The sequence below is a fragment of the Lytechinus variegatus genome, chromosome 11, assembly GCF_018143015.1.
Source record: "Lytechinus variegatus isolate NC3 chromosome 11, Lvar_3.0, whole genome shotgun sequence".
NCBI classification, from domain to species: domain Eukaryota; kingdom Metazoa; phylum Echinodermata; class Echinoidea; order Temnopleuroida; family Toxopneustidae; genus Lytechinus; species Lytechinus variegatus.
In genome coordinates this window covers 19,883,022-19,903,276 of record NC_054750.1, presented here as the reverse complement: position 1 = coordinate 19,903,276, position 20,255 = coordinate 19,883,022, and the positions used below count along the sequence as shown (strand labels likewise).

General features: G+C 38.9%; 2 protein-coding genes across 2 annotated transcripts; one reads left to right on the top strand and one right to left on the bottom strand.

The window, feature by feature from the left end:
* Window positions 1-2,158: 2,158 nt before the first annotated feature.
* LOC121424015 (acidic phospholipase A2-like) lies at window positions 2,159-10,272 on the bottom strand. Its single transcript, XM_041619590.1, has 4 exons — window positions 9,906-10,272; window positions 6,909-7,113; window positions 4,363-4,505; window positions 2,159-3,612 (listed from the first exon to the last, which is right to left on the bottom strand). The coding sequence occupies exons 1-4, from the start codon at window positions 10,006-10,008 to the stop codon at window positions 3,410-3,412; spliced, it is 654 nt and encodes a 217-aa protein (XP_041475524.1). The 5' UTR covers window positions 10,009-10,272; the 3' UTR covers window positions 2,159-3,409.
* Window positions 10,273-16,159: 5,887 nt separating this feature from the next.
* On the top strand, window positions 16,160-17,493 carry LOC121424251 (zinc finger CCHC domain-containing protein 12-like). The gene has a single exon (XM_041619867.1). It carries the CDS (start codon window positions 16,228-16,230, stop codon window positions 17,491-17,493), a length of 1,266 nt encoding a protein of 421 aa, XP_041475801.1. The 5' UTR covers window positions 16,160-16,227.
* The last annotated feature ends 2,762 nt before the right edge of the window (window positions 17,494-20,255 follow it).

Sequence of the window (20,255 nt, the reverse complement as noted above, 5' to 3'; positions counted from 1 at the left end):
AGAAGCACAGACATTGTCTTAAACCAGGATCAAGTTGAGTGCACTAGAAACCCAAGAGAAATGAAGAAGAGAAGTGTTTTATTTCATTTAAAAGATCGATATACAAATAAGCAATCGTAATATAGATCAGGCATTTTTTTTTTTTGGGGGGGGTGTCATCGTTTATTTCTTACTGCATATTCATCTGTACCAGATGACTCCACCAGACAACTTAAGTGCCTAACAACCTTTTCGAAACAATCAAAATGTCACTTTGGGGTTTTCCATTCTATCATTTCAACATGATACAGGATGATAGGCAAGATTTCTCTTCAAAATTGAGGAGAGACTCTGAACAATTTATACAAGTCAGTTGTAGCTTTACGAATGCAACATGGATGGATCATCCTATACCCGAGTTCGTCAGTGTTTCAGTACGGGATGAACCGCTACGAGTTCATACTCGTCCGTACTACTAGCATTTCCGGGAGAAAAAAATTGTACTTCTTTCATTTTTCATCCCGGAGTGCATTGACGGATAATTATCCGTTACTCCTTGTAGCCAACTATACATCCGTGTTACTACCCAATACGTCTGGGTGGCTCCTTATAAGAACGGTAGCTTATATCAGGTAGATCCCTAGTGCTAACAAAAAATAATAAATAAAAATAAAAAATAACCCATTTTCGTGTAAATACCCAATCAAATCCTCACTGTTCTGATTTAGTTTGGTTTGGATTTATTTACTGTATGAAAATAAACAATATGTACATTATCATGATTATAAAACACTAAAAAAAGATACGGATGGATCACTCCTTTCACATCCATCGAATGGTTCTGTTCTTTCTAGAGGTCCGATTCTTCCGACAATGATAGAAAAATATCAACTTATCCATTCTTGACGTACAAGCATGTCCGAGAGAAAAATTCTACATGTTTGATTTTTCATCCCGGAGTGCATGGACGGATAATTATCCGTTAATCCTTGCAGCCAACTATACATCCGTACCGAATGCATCCGGGAGGCTCCTTATAAGAACCGGAAGGTAATACTGGCTATATCCGGGGTCAAAATCTTGCTATTGTTTGTGACATGAGCAATCATAATATGCATTATGTTCATTCTCATGTCCAATATTGGCCAATGCTCTAGAGAACATTAGATCTCGGCAGATTAAAGACACCGTGAAAGGTCAGTGTAAGCATGCATGGACCTTGTAGTTGGACCATGGTGTACATAGTAACATCCGTGTTTTCTGTGTTGACTCAAGTAGATCCCTAGTGCTAAAAACAAACAAACACAGACAATAAAGGTAGAGGGTCAAGTTAACGCAATGGCTCGATAAAAGTTTTACTTCAAAAACATTATCAAAATATTCGATATGCGTGTTCACAAAAGTTTTGATAATTACCAATTCAGCCTCATAATTTTCATACTCGTACATATTTTTTTTCGTTAAATCTATATTAGCAACGATAGTCAATAATCAAAATACCGGTAGGCTACCATGAGGGCATCATTGCACTTAGAGTAATTACAAATCACTGAACAAAATATAATAAATTATATTTAGTAAATGCATGAGAACAAAAAAAGTAACGGTACTGTCAGGATTGGCGCCACGAATCAGTCGTGGCAATCGTTTTGACTGTAACCGAGGTATTGTAAATAAATAAAATAAATGGAACACTAAAAATGTAATATTCTTTATATACATCAAATAATAATATAGCAGCGCTTAATTCTGGGGTGAAATAGAAATAAATGTAATGATATTCTTTTTATGCATCAAATAATTAATAACAATAGTAGCGCAATATACATCTAATAATAAATAGAAGTCCTTTCTCAGTGGGGCTCGAACACTCCACCCTCTGTTTACAAGGCGATAGTTAGAACCGCTGCACTACATCGCTTCCACTTAGGAACTATCATTATAATCCTCACCATTATTATTTTCACGGTTATTAAAAACATCATTTTATAGAGTTAACCAATGTGTTGGTGAATATGTGTCCAGACGAAAAAAAAACGATCAAAATCAAAGAATTGATGGTGAGGATATACCAGAATTCTTGTTGTATTTTGATGTCGTTTTGTTCACACTATTATTAAATGTCAGACACAGTGGCGGACCGTGACCCGGAGGAGACAAGCATTGGGGGGGGGGCACAACATTGTTCACAGACAATGCAGTGCCCCCCCCCAATGCTTTGTCTCGTCCGGGTCACGGTCCGCTACTGGTCAGACACATTAAACAGGTTGGAAACTTAAAGCAATCCCTTTGAAGGATGTACAACCACTTAAAACGAAACCGACTGCAGACCGAATCAAAGGTATATACATTATTACCAATCTTATGAAATACCATCGGTTGGTCGGAGTCAGTTTCGTTGGTGTGACTATATCAATGGCAGGCTGGTGGGGGGGGGGGGTATACGGACAAACTTGCTTACCGGTATCCTTACTGACGAAATGAGACTTGTCCCTAATGACGCAGTCACATTCGCCCTACTGCGGCAGTTCGGCGAGTCGAAAACAGCTGTTTTAACATTTTTGTATACCAGCTACATAATGTGGTTTGAATAAAAATTAATAAAATGGCTGTCTTCGACTCGCTGTACGACCGCCGTAGGGGAAATGTGACTGAAGCATTAATAAAGAGGTACTTTAAACGAGATATATGGGTGTATCTCGTTCCACATGTCATACAACCCAAGACACTTGAAGGTTATAGGCAATGTTCACAAAACAAGTTTAATTATACACTTAATGAAATTCGAAGATAACAGTGGACAAGTTGCTCGGATTTGAAATACTTGAGAATTGTAATTACCTTCCACATTTTGCAGACGGTTTTTGGAACGTTGAGAATGTATTGAAAATGCCCGTCAAATCACAACGGACAGATTAGAGGTCATTGTCGAAAATTGATGGACAGGGAAAGCATATCGTCTTTAGATTCGGACTGGACAAAAAAAAATGCAAGTTTGTCGTTCGTCCAGAGTCCAGGACGACACTGCTGTTTTGATTCCCCGATTTTCGACAAAGGCTGCTTTGTTATGAAGGGCTGTTGACAAAAGATAATCAGCGTTATAGAAAGCGTCTGAAAAGTAATTGCTAAAATGCCCTGTAATGAAATTGTACATCAGGATCGCGAGCCGCGGAAAAGAAGGGGGTGGGGGCTTAGCCCAAGTGTGATGATGGGGGGGGGGATGAACATGAAGACACCGCTATGATATTTATTGCAACTTTTTTACGTTATGAAAACGTTCCCTGAAAAAAAATGTGAAGGGGAGGGGGGTCAAGCCCCTCAGCCCATCCCCTCATATTCCGCGGCTCCGTGGTCACTGTCATTCTTAGTGATGGGCAAGTTATAGGACGGTCGTTCTCGAAGCAGTGTCTTTTTTTACCGTAATCTATCGTCAATGAAAGATTACTTCTCCTTCGACTTTGTGAACTTCATTCTTTTCGTCATCCTCACCGAAACACTTCAACCAGTTATAGAAGCGGTACTTTTTATGGAATGGTTGGCGAGCGAGGCACATTGCAAGATCCCGGTCACACTCGCATATCGCCACGGCACACTTGGGTAAGAAGTCGTACCAATAGTATTTATCCAGACCAGCTTCATGGAGAAGAGAAAAAAAAAAATATATAGAGATTAATACAATACATATTTAAGTGGAATATTCTATGCCATGTAAATCTCTACCCTTTTGTCATTTCAGGGCGGTACAAGAACATATTGATACGGTGGTAAAGAAGGCAAAGTACTTATATTCGCCATTATTTTTTCTGAAACAATCTGTATCATGGCATTTTCTTATATTTTTGTAAAGAAAAAAAAGCATATCACTTTCATACGAATAATATCCATATTGGGAAATGATATATGTATACCCCCCGGGGGGGCGGCAGTCAAAAATATTGCTTTACATATGCGTGACCGAAAAACGCGCAAACGAGTTTAAAGGGGTGTTTTTTCAGTTTTGGACGCGGTCCGCGCGTGGACTCGTTAAGGGTATCAAAAACACAGATTTTCAATAAAAAGGGTGGTTTTGAAAGACTGGTCAATGGTCAATCGCGGTGTCAAACGTATTTAAGGAATGTTTTTTCCACAAGCTTTTTTTTTAGATAAGCCAAACGTATTTAGGGTATATTTTTCCCAAGCTTTTTCCCCGAGGTCATATTTTAGCGACAACTTGTTTAGGGGCCAAAAATATGTAAATAAAGCCCGCGAAAAACTTGTTTAGTGCGTTATTTTGCACACAGAGAAAAAAAAACTCGTTTAGGGGGTGTTTGGAAATTCCTTGGTCACCCGTGTGTACAGCAATATATTTGACAGCCCCCTCCCCCCGTGTATACCATTGCTTACCACACGTCACATATGCCTCTCTTGTATCACATTGATGAAGATTATATTTATATGGAACAAGATACTCAACGATGGTGGTGTAGCACGCTCCACCCTGTGTCATATGTGCTGCTTCATAACAATTATCATGACTCTGGCAGCATCTACAAAAAAATCATGAGCAAATAAATAAGAAATTCAGATCATCATTCACTGAAATATAAAAAAAAACGTGTTTAATTGGGGATGATAAAAACTAAATCTATGATTCTTGACAGGAAGGCAAGAATAGACCAGTGCGTAGTTACTTCTGGACAACTTTGGTCAAATGACCTTTCATTTCTTTCATTATGATAGGCAGATTTCGAAGCAAGATATTACTTATGCTTGCCTTACATAGCAGGATGAAGAAATTGAATAGACCATGTGACTAGAATAGCACACCAATGGACTCTTAATGAATGTATTTGTTGCTTTCCTACTTTGAATGCATATCATAGCATGTTGCACAATGTACTTGGCAAGCTGTGAAATACCAGTCGTTCGTGGACGCATTGTTGTTGTTTTTTGTGGATATAAATAAAACCACAATTCAAAAGAATAAATGAATAATCAACACATCAAAGTTGGTGCTTATCTCATTAGATTTTAAACCACCAAATCACTTTAGTACAACTGACCTTCCTCTGATCATGCCTATAGAATCTTTTGATCATGCGCAGAAAGAAACTACGAACTGGCTTTACAAGATCCTCCAGATGTCTTCTTGTCTCCCCTGTTGTACTATAAGCCAGTTCGTAGTTCCTTTCTGCGCATGATCAAAAGATTCTACGCATGATCAGAAGCAGGTCATTTGTACTAAAGTGACATTGTGCTTTAAAATCTGATGAGATAAGCACCAACTTTGATGTCTTGATTATTCATATATTCTTTTGAATTGTCGTTTTCATTTACGTCCACAAGAAAACAACAATGCTTCCACGAACGATTTCACAGTTTGCAAAGTACATTGTGCAACATGCTAAGATATGCATTTAAAGTAGGAATGCAACAAATGCCTTTATTAAGTGTTCATTTGTGTGCTATTCTAGTCACCTGGTCTATTCAATTTCTTCAAATTCAAATTCAAATTATATGAAATATTCGAAATATTCTCCTCATTGTCAAGTGAAACAACGATTAATCACCCTGAACATGTAGAATTAGCATTGTTTGATATTATATGGTTCAGTAACGGGGTCCTTATTGTCAAATCTGTAAAGAATGAATTATTGTATAATTCAAACAATAAAAAACAAAGGAAATAGTGAATAATGGACATCATTGGCCGCTGCCTCATTTGCATGTCAGTGAGTTGTGCATATAACTGTTTTGTGAAAAATAACCGAAAATTCAAAAGTGTCATAACATTCTTATTTTACCTCCGATTTTGATGAAATGTTCAGCGTTATGCTCATTTGATTTTTCTTTATTAATTCAAATCAACATTTTTCTGTGGTGGACTTGGCCTTTAAGAAGTGAGTCAAAAAAGTTTGCGGAGGAGGGTTCCTAAATATTCGCGAGCGAGGCTAGCGAAAATTTAGCCAAATGAAAATGTAATTTTGAAGGATTTCTTTTTACACACAAGTATACGTATACAAAATAAGAAATAAGGGTTTAACATCAATATGAACCATAGGGGTCGACATAGCAGAGACTCGACATTTTGCTCTGGGCTTTGTGATTATGCCCATGTGGAGTATGCACATGTAAGGATGAACCTAGCGACATTCAGCACCCGGACAGGTTGCAGAGATGATCCATGTATTAAATCTATACTTTCTTAACGACAAGTGTACCTTTCAAAGTGAAAATTGAATATTATGATGCAAACTAGCAACCTTTAGGATGCAAACAATATGATAACAGACAATATCGGAAATCTCTCCCCAAAGGTAGGGGACCAGGGGCAGGGGCTGGAAAATTGGACAAGCAAAGAAAAAAAAATCGATTTTGAATGATGTAGACCAAAAATAGTAGGGGGACATTTGATATTGTGTCCCCTGCAATTTTGGGAGGGGGAATTGATATTCGCTCATGATAACAGAAAATGATGTTGGCACCTTCTCCCACTTCGGGTGCAAGATTACACCTCAAAAGATTCTACCATGTGTGTGTACGGAGTAGGCCCTATAAGTAAATCCGCATACATTCGTTATTCCGAAGGTTCGTAATTCCGAACGTTCGTTAGTCCGAAAACGAAGTGAGGTTATTAATTCCGAAGGTTCCTTAATCCGAAAAAGAAATGAGGTTTGTAATTCCGAAGGTTCGTGAGTCCGAAAACTAAATGATTAACTAACCTTATTTCGTTTTCGGACTAACGATCCTTCGGAACAACGAACCTTATTTTGTTTTCGGATTATCGAACCTTCGGAATAGCGCCACAAATGTTCGGATTAACGAACCCTTTTACGCTTTCGGATTAACGAACATCGAGATATTGGCAATTTACGTGTTTCGGAATTACGAACCTTCGGAATTACGAAGTGTAACCAGTTATTGAATGAGTCTACTGCAATAAAACTAACCTGTCCACACCATCCACAGGTTTGCCGAAACCACCAAACCCACAGTAGCATCCATAAAACCCGAAGTCCGCTATTGTTTCCAGGAAAGTCCTGTTAGTGGTACAACTCATCATGCCATCCAAGAAGTTCAGAGCTCTATCGCTTACTATGTTCAGAACCTGCTTAGACTTCGGCTCCTCATCATTGTCGTACATTACTGTACCGGCTAAGGAAATCGACAACACAAACTTTTGTAAATGTATATCATTATTTGAATTAGCTAGAATGTAAGTGACGTACGCCGCCATACCTCCTGAGGACAGCGCGCTTGCCCCGCCCCCCCCCAAAAAAATAGATAGATAAAATTTGAAAATAATAAATGAGAAAAGGAAAGAAATGGAAAGAGAGAAGGGGGAAATGTGATATCATTTCCTGAATGTGATGTCAAAATCTATCACAAATTGGATTATTGTAATAAAAATGTCGAATTTTTTCTCGCACGCAACATTTTGCCCGATGCACCATCATAATCTCGCGCCCCGCCTCAAATAATTTGGCTTATTACGCAACTGCATGAGGAGGTGCAAATATTTTCTGACCAGAACAAAAACAATAACAACGAAATGTAAACGATGACCACTATTTTTGTTTTGGAGTCATGCACTTTCAAGTGTAAAATGATCTGAGAACTATTAAAAAAAAAGCGTCAGCAAATTTCGGAAGCGCTTTCCAACATTTTATGAAAACTTCTGAAAATCCTTCCCGCCCCCGAATCATAACAATTTCATATTTACACTAATGAAAATTTGTATTTTTTTCACCACGGAAAATTTGAACAAAATTTATAAATACATGCACCATACAACCAACTTTTGATTATTCTTGTTCCGTAGGCCTATAAAGTGAATTCTCTTAAATGACAAACTCTTGATGATATCAGACGTGATTACTTTTTTAGCTTGATTAATGTGTAACTCTATTCATTGAAAGGCCCCAGTCCGAATGTGCAATGAAGTGGAAATGGTCTTTGAAGACGCCCTTTTAAAGGACAAGTCCATCCCAACAAAAAGTTGATTTGAATCAAAAGAGAAAAATCCAACAAGCGCAACACAGAAAATTTCATCAAAATCGGATGTAAAATGAGAAAGTTATAACATTTTAAAGTTTCGCTCGATTTCACAAAATAGTTATATGCACATCCTAGTCATACTAGTCGGTATTCTTTTGTATTTTATTAAATGAAATATTCTCATTTTCTCCTCATTGTCCTGTGAAAAAAAGTTTTATTTTGCCCTGAACATAATATGGAACTACCATTTTATGGTTCAGTCAAGTTGGTCCTTATTGTCAAATCTGTAAAAAATGAAATATTGTATATTAAATTCAAACAATAAAAAACAAAAGAAATAGTGAGTGGGGACATAATCAATTCTCTCATTTGCATGTGACTTAATATTGTGCATATAACTATTTTGTGAAAAATAAGCGAAACTTTAAAATACCATGACTTCCTTTTTTTCATCCGATTTTAATGAAATTTTCAGCATTATGCTTCTCTGATTTTTCTCTATTGCTTCAAGTCAACATGTATCTGAGGAGGACTTGACCTTTAACATGTCTAATACTAGACTTGCCAATATACGCTGAATGTCGTTATTTACCGAAGCCCACTCTTGAATGTTATAAGAGTTTTTTTTTTTAATATGCTGGTGGCTTGGTTTCGAATAACCTATCTGATATTCGGAATGCAAATTCTCTTGAAGTTTTAAGCGTATGACAATGGCCATTATTTCAAACCTGTCGTTTAATGGCATTACATGTATTGTTCTATAATTGACCGACCTCTTTTTATTCTTTATCCCTTCTCCCTTTCTCGCCTCTCTTCTTTTTTTGCTTTTCTCTTGTTTTTCGTTTATTGTTGGTCAGAACAGCACTTATCCTTTTTCATCATTAAAACCCGTCACACTAGAGGCGGAATGAGCCGGAATGCCGTCGGAATGAAAATTCTTGGTACATTCCTGGATATTCGAAGCGCATTCTAAAAATTCTGACTGCATTCTGAGTGCATTCCAGACATTCGGGTCCATTCTTGTGACCGGCCCGAATGTTTTGCTCATGTTCAAAACTTTCGAAGTGGAGAAATATCGAACGACATTCGAAGTGCATTCTGACTGCTCTCTGACTGCATTCTAAATATTCTTACGACATTCTAAGAGCATTCGAGGCATTCTGATCGCATTCTAGAGAAAACCAAATCGCATAAAACGCGGCCAGCTGCTGTTGTAACGTCATTTGGCAGTAGAAGTCACCCGGTCATGTCGCAAAAAAGGAAGACATTTTTGCAAAAGTAGTGAAAATTTTAAATTCCCTCCCGAATGTGGCACGAATTTTGAAAGTTCTTCATTCCGGCTGGTTCTGCTCGATTCCTGCTGATTCCGAATAAGTGTGACGGGGTACAATAGGCCTTTAAGGTCAACTATTTCAATGCTGAATATTCAATAGAGATACTCAGCATGGAAAGTGATTGTATTTGATACGCATGGGTTTTCCTTTTCATGGCGATTGAAGAAACGTTTGCGACGCAGGCACACCAACAATACGGAATCCAAACCGACTATAGTGATTCTTCATTGGGAACAAGGCAAAAACGTCGATCGGCCTGTGCCCTTGATTAATTTGTGTGACTGCGTAGTATCATAGTGTTGGATGACCAAATACAATAACCCCACATAGAGGTAGGAGGTAGGCCGAGCTGAAATCAGCCTCTCACCATTCCTGCCACGTTTTAAACACGTACGACCGGACGGTATACTATTCTATGTTTATATACTATGTATATATACATGCATGTACACATATAAAAACAAACAAACAAATACAGAGAACTGTACAACAAATTTACCATACATTCATGTTGGAGTGTCACTTGTCGCTTGTGATCAAGAAATTACTTTTAAACTTGTTACAGCTACATCGTACACTTTATCACAAGAAAATGAAAATTGAGAAAGCACTTACCAGTGGTATGTATTGCAGCAGCAAATATGAGAGAAAACAGAATGGAGTCCATATTGGCGATATTGCCTCTATCAAAATTATGGTTGATTTTGGCAGAAATCATGATTTATTGGATCAGTATAGTGTTGACATCTTATTAGGACATGGTTATGCAAACTGATCTGATCAGCTTCACTTGTTTGGGTACAAACTCCAGCTAGCTGCATTACAAAATAACCCAGGTGTTCACTGAACCCCGACGGGGAAAGCAAAGAGCTCGGGCTATACAGTCACGAGTTACTATTTAATGTGACTCCCTCGGATATGTAAATTGTTGAGATAGGAAAGTATATAACAACTTTCATTATCCAAAAGTTCAAGCTCGGTGAATTCCAAACTAAGGCCGGGGTTCGATTGGCATGGTTGGGGTACCAGAAGGGCCACTTATTACATTGGCAAGTGGATACCATGCGCGACTAAAAAAAAGTAAAAGGGATGTCGATCTTTTTCAAGATAGCGGGGCACGTTACATACGTAACGTAATAAGGGTGTCAAAAACACTAAAATGATGAAAAAGGGTATCTATTTCGCTAGGAAAGCTACGTGTTTAGGGTTAAATTTGCGAGGGTGTAAAAATTAAGACTAAAATGTTTTATAAAGGACGTACATTTTGCGGGACATATTGCCCAAAGAGTCAACACTCCGTGTTTAGAGTATGGCTGATTTTGCGAAAGATGTGGGAGGTGCACCCAATCGGGTAAAACCGACGACAGTACATAACAATATATCGTTGTACTTGTTTAGGTGGCCAATTCAGGGAATACTTACTGAGAGTATTGTTTTGTTTCCAATACTTTTCCGAAGGTTCGTAATTTCGAAACACGTAAATTGCCTATACCTCGATCGACGTTCGTTAATCCGAAAACGTATACTGGTTCGTTAATCCGAACATTTGTGGCGTTAATACGAAGGTTCGTTATTCCGAAAACGAAATAAGGTTTGTTGTTCCGAAGGTTCGTTAATCCGAAAACGAAATAAGGTTCGTTGTTTCGAAGGTTCGTTAGTCCGAAAACGAAATAAGGTTCGTTAATCATTACGTTTTCGGACTAACTAACTTTCGGAATTACGAACCTCATTCGGGATTAACGAACCTTCGGAATTACGAACCTCACTTTGTTTACGGACTAACGAACCTCATTTCGTTTCCGGACTTACGAACCTTCGGAAATACGAACCTTCGGAATATCCGAACCTTCGGAATAACGAAGCTTCGGAATTACGAATGTATGCGTCACCCCTGCATGAAATTGAAAATGAAATCGGAATCAGCCAGGAAACGGAAGTAGGTTGTTGAAGACCTTGATCGTTGGTAATCCCCTATGTCAATATTTTTACATCATTTTCGAACAGTATACAGTGCGTATCAAAAAAAGTTACACTTAGAAAAAATCCTTTAAAAAATTATATATTTGTGATATCCTGAAGATTTTTTTCCACATTTTAACATTGGTACAGATCCATTTAAGCAAATGACGATATAACTTTTGAAAAATATTTCCGCTTAAGTGAGCACCACTTATGAAAAATTAGTGAAAAATGATTTGCGCAGAACTGAAATAGTTATGCGAATAAAAGTTATCTTGAAGAACACGTGGAATTTAGCTAGTAAAATTGATTTGATGACATCTTTTACCTTTTTAAACTTGTTTCCTTGCCCAAAACTCTTCGAAGAGTGCATTGCACCCCACCCCACTCCCCCACACGCCGAGGCCATCGTGACGATATTTGCTTTACACTGAGCTGTGATTTACATGAAATGGCTTAGGCTTCATTTTCAATTTTTTAATCATTGTCAAGCTTGGGAAAAGTGTGGAGAAACAAGTATTAAATGAAAAATGAAATGTAAACCCACTTTACATGATACAAACTTAATGAAAAAATGCTGGAGATGTCTGATATAAACTTTTGTCTAGAGTCAGTTATGTCCTCAGATCCAGCTGGCACAAAAAGGGTAAAGGCTGTGCTTACTAAGTGTTGAAATTTCAATTTGGGTTGCAAAATTGTTACAAAAGGCTTGTATGTATCCGTTTTATTTCAATTGACTAAAAGTGCATGGGAAATGTATGAGAAATGTGTCGCAGGGTAAGTTTGATTTCGCCCTTTCCCCTTTACACAGAGTGAAAACGAGCATTTCTGCGCAAACAGATTTCTGCGAGCTTTTCAAAAATGGACAGTGCTCACTCAAGTGTAACATTCTGTCAAAACTTTCATTAGATAGATGAGACCCAAACTCAAGATTATATGTGAAAAAAATACCCACATCTTGCATATTTCTTAATTCCCAGGGCTTTTTCAAAGTGTAAACTTTTTTTGATACGTACTGTATAGGCTATCCATTTAGTATGTGATGCAATTTTCAAATTCACCGTTAAGATTTACGAAGTTCTTGCGTCCATTCATATCTACAATTAGATGCGTAATGAGTAAAAAAAAATTGGAGGGGTTACAAAATGCGGTACAGGGCAAAGTTTCTTAAAGGTCGGGAGGTTGCCCCCCTTTCCTTGCAAATCCTACTTTGTGATAGATTTTGATAAAATGTTCTGAAAATCATTTAATATTTCACATTTTCTTTCCTTCCATTCTTTGTTGTTATTGGCCGTGGATTATTAGGCCTATTATTTATGTTTTTATTAATTAATCAATTATTTTTTTTATTTTGGGGGGGGGGCAAGCGCCATTAACACGACCAAACAATGATAATGTAGACGGAAATATTTTGGTGTAATTCGTGATATTGGTAGGACAGTTTTGATATAGAATACTGTAATTACGTTTTGTTTATTTGCTTTGTTATATTGTACTTCATGAACTTTTGTAAATTGACCCTTTCATCATGTGCTGCTGGTCAATTTTTATGTGAATATATACAAATGAATAAATAAATGAATATTTTTTTAATAATGGGTGGTATTTTAATGATTATAAACGTAGGTTTAACCCTAGTCTAAACTAGATTTTTAAACCACACTTCTATGAAATGTTGGCTTTATAATACTTCTCCCAAATTAATTTTGTGGAAATATCTTTGTATTAATTAAGATTCATATTTCTTTATTTTACTATTCTATCCATTTCACGATTCAATTCATTCTTTACAACATTATGAGATAAGAATTATATAGGATAAGAACACACTGCAAAACAAATATTGGGTAAGTTTTACTACCACGAGGGCGATTTTGTGTCCAACCAATTTGGGGCAGTATTTTACCCAATGCGGGAAGCATTTAGAATGGGCAAAATTTTCATCACTCTGGATATTAAATAAAAATGCTCAAATATAATGGACACATAATTACCCTCATGGACGATGGGGCACTTTTACCCAACTATTTCTAGAGTGTAATTTTTAATTGGTGAAGAATGGCACTCCATTTAAAAGTGTGTTAAAGTTAATCCAGGTTTTACTAGACTAATAGACTACCACCCAATTTGTACACAAGTGGAAGTGGACGTAGGAGAAAAATGCAGCAGGTTGACACCACCAAAGGTAAGGGCGAGTGCTCCCTACGATTTTCAAATAGTGAAAGTGGGAGAAAAGAAGAGAAAATGGGAAAAGATGGAGAAAGGGAAAGAAGAATGAAAGAGTATATATTAAGCAGAAGTCAGGGAAGTGTAACCCTATACTGTAAAAACTGTGGTGTTAAAGCTGACACTAATTGGTGTTAATAGAGGACCACACCCTGGGGTGTTAAAATTACACACTAAAGAATGAATATTACACCAAAGAGTGTAAATGTAACAACCAAAGGTGTTGTTATAACACCTATAGGTGTAAAACTTACACCACCAATTTAACACCAGTGTAAAATAACTGTTGTGGTCCTCTATGTACACCGGTTAACACCACAGTTTTTGCTGTGTAATATCCACATTAATTCAATTGAGAATAATATGAACATTTAGTTCGTCTATCCTGCCCCTATTGAATTTTTTCTGACGCAGCCCATGAATATATATATTATATTATATATATATATATATATATATATATATATATTCATGGGCTGCGTCAGAAAAAATTCAATATATATAAATATATATATATATATATGTAACATAGTGAAATCCTTCCAACCCACCTGCCTAGTGTATTGCTTCTGTGTTCTATCCTTTACTGCTTATCATCTCTCTATACTTTCTATTGTCTAGTCTCCACTCTATTTTCTTCATCTTCTCTTCCACTCTTCTCTCCTTGGTATTTCATCTTGGGTCTATAAATTATTCTTACTTCTGAGAATCTAGACAACAGGGTGGTTGTACCCCTCTAACCCATGTCCTTCATCATACTCCCCAGACCTAATAACATACCCTACCCCATTCACATTAATGTCTAACCCAGTGACCGTTGTGGTCATTTTGTGTTGGAAGTATGGTCCCATTCATATTGAGAAGTAAAGACGAGACCCAGTGCTATCTGAAAGGGGGATGTGTCTGGAACTGTCTCCCACCATATCAACTGGACCCCATTCATCTGTCAGACCTCATTTACAAGCTAAGCGAGTGAAAAGGGGAAATAATAAGAAATAGAGATACCACAAGTGGTCGAGCGGTCATCAGTGCACCCATTACTTTAATGAACTGTCAGGTTCGAGACCCATAAATTTAACTAATTATCAGGTCCGAGCTGTTGGAATAACATGAAAGTATTTCGTGGAATCAGCAGAATTCAGCTCTGGATGAAAAGTGGGCGGTTCGAGAAATGACCAATGAAAATATCTTTAATAAAATATCTTTGGACTCCCTTCCAATCGAAAGCAGCGATAGATGAACATTAATGTTCTGATTGGCCTTACATGTTAAGGCATGGCAGAATGGCGAACTGGAACTTAGAAAACCAGAGTGCAGTGGTTGGATCTTCAGTTGTCATCCCAGCAGCCACGATTAGAGCAACTCATCCCACTGCCCCTTCATCCCAGGCCCGGGCCTTCAAGTCTTCTTTAGTTTGAGAATCTTCGACTTCGAGCAAGAAGGTACCTTCAACCTTCTTGTCTCTGTTCCTGTCTCTGTTCCTGCCTAAAGATACGAACTGTTCCTGAGCCCCAACGTTTAATCTCTACCCTAACCATTCTTCGTCCTCTGCATCTCCGCCTTCAATCTACCAACATTCCAACCCTTCAAGTTCTTCACTCTTCGCATCTCTTCGATTTCTCCAAACTTCTATCCGCCGTTTCATCTAAAGATTCAAGACCCCAGCATCAAGAACAAGAGAACACTTTGACCGACAACCGCGATTGCATGTAAGTGGCCACGAAAACTAACTTCCATTTCCCCACTAATCCCATCAAACCCTTTTCCCATTAAGAGTTAGGCTTTAAGTGTAATATATATATATTTTGATCTTGGTGATCGAGCTAGTGTTTGTAATTTTGGAAATGTGTTGTAATTAATGAGTAATAATGCAGTTCTAGAGTTTGATTAAAAAGTACATGACACCGTAACTTTTAGTGTGTCCGAGCGCTTGTATTTATTTCGTATTTAATATTATTCACGTGGTCTTATGACTAACCCCCCTTATCCGAGGTAGAACCTAAGCTGACAGACCATTAAACACTTGTTCATCCTCGGAACCCCCGAATCCACAGCCTCCGCCGTGGAAGACAGGGGAATAGGCGGGTTAGACGGAACTCATGACCCTCGCGTCATCCGCACGATGCTCTACCATATTTTCTAAATTGCAAAATCTCTATTGCGTTTGTTTCTATCATATAAAACTTTTGCACTGATTGTTTTCATTTGTCAAGCGCTTGGGCACTTTTAATCTTTATGTATTTTGGGTATAATTTCTTGTTATAGATAGGATAGTAAAAGTCTACTTTTTATTTTTCCCTACTAAGTGCAGTTTACATGTCATGCAGAGGAGAGGGTTATTTACATTCTTAATTTGATGTGACATTGATTGCTCCCAGAGGGTTAGGCCGTGAAATTTAATGAGGGGGGATCTCCCAAAATTCTTGAGTGAGAGCAAGTGTTTTGTTATTGTTTTCATGCTTACTTTTTGTGGTAAGGATTGACAAATCTGGAGTTTGTTATTGATGGTATGCATGCTGGTTTGAATGTGATGAATAGTGTGTGTTTAAAGTGTAGCTGTTAAAGGTAAGTGCTAGAAACATTTTGTTACTACTATTTGATATTCCCCCACCGTTTGAATATTCAACCTATACTTGCTGGTTTGGGGTTTTTGAATAAGGATTTTTATTTTTCCCTTTATTTTCTCCAAATAATTTGGCTTTGCCTTTTTAGGAATTTGTTTTATTGATAAGCATATTTGGTATTTAACATAATGGCTTCGGTAAAGGGAGACTGTGTTGTTTTAGTTAAATGTTTGAATCCTAATACTACAGTGGAAAAATTACAGGAACTTTTGTCCCAAGTAGGTGAAGTAGAGTACATAGAGTTTGGGAGGGACTCCTTAACTGGAGAGAGTACCGGGAATGCTCACTGCGCTTTTGAAAGCAGCAGCGGAGCTGCAAAGGCTATTGAAGAATTGGATAAGAATATCTTAGATGGGGAAACCATCAGAGTGATGGAAATTCCCAAGTCAAACTTAGTGTTCTCGGTGAAGTTAGACAGTAGGCCTAATAATAGTGATGATAATCAGCCGATATACAAATCCCAAACAATTCTCCAAAATCCCCTCAAACTGTCAATGTTTTCGGGTGACCCCAAACCTAAGGGGGGTGATGTAACTTTTGAAATGTGGAAGCATGAGATTGACTGTCTGGCTACAGATGATAGTTGCAGCCCCATTACACTTGCACGGCTAGCAAGGCGCTCGCTGCGAGGGGAGGCAGGGCAGCTAGTCCTGAATTTAAATGTAGATGCAACTGTTGAAGAGATAGTTAGTAAATTAGAGGGATTCTATGGAACTGTAGAGTCTGGGGCAGTGTTGCTCCAGCAATTGTACTCGGCTCGGCAAGGAAACGAGGAGTCAATAACTGCATGCAGTGCCCGCCTGCAGTTGGCTATTGATGAAGTAGAACATAGAAAGGGGGTCTCACCTAATGCCACAGATGAAACTCTGCGAGTGGTATTTTGGAAGGGTTTGAAAAATGAGTCCCTTAAACAAGCAATTAGGCACAAATATGAGATTGTTAGAACTTTTGATGAGTTAGTGAGGGTAGCTAGGCAAGCTGAACAGGAGCATGAAGATTTTCAAAAATTCCACTCCAACTCCCAGCGCTCACGCCCAAATCGAGTAGGGGTAAATGCTACTAACTTAATAGATAACAAGCCGGACTTAATAAAGGAGCTGAAAGAAATTAAAGATAAACTTAAGGAAATGGAAATGCAAGCAGCTAGCAAGGAAAGCATCAATAACTCAAGCAGACCTGTCCGTCCCCGTGTCCCAAGAGGACCTTGCTACAACTGTGGACAACCTGGCCACATTGCCCGAGAATGCCAAGCTCCCCTTCCTCCTCCCCAGGCTTTCTTCTCTTCTACACCTCCCCCATTGCTTCCCCAGCCTTCAGCTCAACCTATTACCCCTCCCCAAAACATGCATGTCCCTTTAAACAGAGGGCGACCTCTGCCAAGGGGCGGGCAGTAGGTCTATCCTCTGTCAGTCAGAAGACAGAATTAACCAGCCTCCCTTCGAATGTATTGTTAGATAAGATGATAGGTAAGGCAAATGAGTCCATAGCGATTGTCAATGGTCAGCAATGTAGTTGCCTAATTGACACTGGGTCTCAGATAACCACTATTTCCCTTTCTTTCTTTAATTCTCATCTTCCAAGAAACTCATTGCATAGCATAGATGACTTAATAAAGGTCGAGGGGGCTAACGGTTTGCCGGTCACCTATTTAGGATTTGTAGAACTTTCTATCCACCTTCCTGGTTCCCTCCCCTCGTTTTCTGAGATTGAAGTGCCCGTTTTAGTAGTCCCTGACACTTCCTATAATAGGAAAGTGCCCTTATGTGTAGGAACTAATGTGATAAGTGCTTGTTTGGATCGAGGTATTGCTTCCTTTGGTACCAGTTTTGTTAATAGTGTTCACGTCAATACAGTATGGCAATCAGTTTATGCCTGCATGCAACTGCAAATCAAGTCTAGTTCAGATGGTAAGATAGGAGTTGTTAGGAATGCAGCTAGAAAGGCAGTCAGAATCCCTGCAAACCATGCAGTAATTATAGATGGTAAAGCACCCCTCCGCCTTTCCGGTAAGTCTTATGACGTGATGTTGGAGCCTCGTGAAATTAATAGGTTACCTGTAGGGTTAGTTGTAGAGTGTAACATTATTACAATAGATGTAGAGAGACAAAGAATGCAGAGAGTACCAGTGCTGGTTAGAAACCAGACTGAGGACACAATGTGGCTGTATAGTAATGATATTGTAGGCGAGTTGTATGTATGCAACATTGAGCATCCAGTACAGGTTAGGGCGCAGCACGCTGACAAAAGTGAAGATAGCACAAGGGATAGATTGGTTGTGGAAGGGTTAGATTTCTCTGAATCCCCAGCAACAAGTGAAAATGTGGATAAGGTTAGAAACCTATTGAGTAAATATCCATACGCATTTAGTCAATCTGATGTCGATTTAGGGCACAGCAATCTAGTAACACATAGTATCCCTCTCACTGACCAACAACCATTTAGGGAAAGGTACCGCCGCATACCCCCGGCTATGTATGCCGAGGTGCGTGAACATATCCGTTCCATGCATGAGGCAGGAGTAATAAGGGAGTCATTCTCGCCTTATGCTAGCCCTGTAGTGTTAGTCAGAAAGAAAGATGGGTCTCTTAGGTTTTGCATTGACTTTCGTAAACTGAATCAACGTACAGTTTGGGACTCATATGCCTTGCCCAGGATAGACGAGACTTTGCAAATGATGCAAGGTGCTAAATGGTTTAGCTCACTTGATCTAAAGTCTGGATACTGGCAACTAGAAATAGAAGAGAAGGACAGACAGAAAACGGCATTTGTGCTTCCTCCCCCTCTTGGGTTGTGGGAGTGCAACCGAATGCCATTTGGGTTGTGTAATGCACCGAGTACCTTCCAACGTGCTATGGAGAAGTGTCTGGGTGACTTGAATCACTCTATCTGTGTTGTCTACTTGGATGATATTATCATCTATAGTAAAACAATAGAGGAGCATATGTCGAGGCTTGAAGCAGTAATCAAAAGGCTCTCTGAGCATGGATTTAAGCTGAAAGCCTCGAAGTGCAAATTGCTACAGACAAGAGTGAAGTACCTTGGACACATCCTCTCTTCAGAGGGGATTGCAACAGACCCAGACAAGACAGAGTCAGTAAGGAACTGGCCTACCCCCAAAAATGTTAAGGAACTTAGATCTTTCTTAGGGTTGGCCAGCTACTATAGGAAATTTATTCCTAATCTATCTAAGGTGGTGAGCCCTCTGCTTGAGCTACTAGGGGGTCCCAGTAAACGTAAATGTAAGGCCAGTGTTAAGTCCCCATCCCATCCCCCTATTCCTCCATGGGTATGGACTAGACGTCACGAACAAGCTTTCTTAGAGGTTAAAGATAAATTGACTAGTGCCCCCGTCCTCCAGTATGCTGACTTCACCAAGCCCTTCATCCTGCATACTGATGCTAGTAATTCTGGTCTAGGAGCTGCTCTTTACCAACTTGATGAAGAGGGCAGGGAGAGGGTGATTGCATATGGGAGTCGATCCCTGAATAAAAGTGAGAGAAATTGCCCCGCCCATAAGTTAGAATTCTTAGCACTAAAATGGGCTGTCACTGAAAAGTTCCATGACTTTCTCTATGGCAACAAGACCCATGTTCTAACTGACAATAATCCCCTTACTTATGTCTTAACAACAGCTAAGTTAGATGCCACAGGGCATAGGTGGTTAGCAGCCTTAGCAAACTACGACATCACCCTAACTTACAGGTCAGGCAAAATGAACATTGATGCCGACGCCCTGTCTAGGCGCCCCTCTAATGACCCCCCTACGAGCCCCTGCCCCGGTGAAACATGTTCTAATGATTCATTTCAAGCAGTAGTAGATTATGCGCTTAGTGTAGATATAGATACGAACCCCTTTATCGAAGTGGTAGGACAGCAATCTGTAACGTTAGCTGACAGCAATAATCATATAGATAATGCTTCTGATACCATGTTCCCAAGTTCTCCCCCGGATTGGGCTAATGAGCAAGATTCAGACCCCTCCCTTAGGAGAGTGATAGGTTATGTTAGGGAAGGGACCTGCCCCTCTGTTCATGAGAAGAAAGGTGAAAGTAAAGATGTCCAGATCATCCTTAGAGAGTGGAATAAACTAGTACTTAAAGATGGGGTCCTTTACCGTAAGCGGAGAGTGGAAGGGAAAGAATTGCTGCAATTATTG

Excerpts from the sequence above, each read along its gene's own strand:
- LOC121424015 (XM_041619590.1), bottom strand. The coding sequence starts at position 10,008 with ATGATTTCTGCCAAAATCAACCATAATTTTGATAGAGGCAATATCGCC. Across the intron at positions 7,114-9,905 it reads TGCTGCAATACATACCACTG|CCGGTACAGTAATGTACGAC; the intron begins GTAAGTGCTTTC and ends CGATTTCCTTAG. Across the intron at positions 4,506-6,908 it reads CCTGTGGATGGTGTGGACAG|ATGCTGCCAGAGTCATGATA; the intron begins GTTAGTTTTATT and ends ATTTTTTTGTAG.
- LOC121424251 (XM_041619867.1), top strand. The coding sequence starts at position 16,228 with ATGGCTTCGGTAAAGGGAGACTGTGTTGTTTTAGTTAAATGTTTGAAT.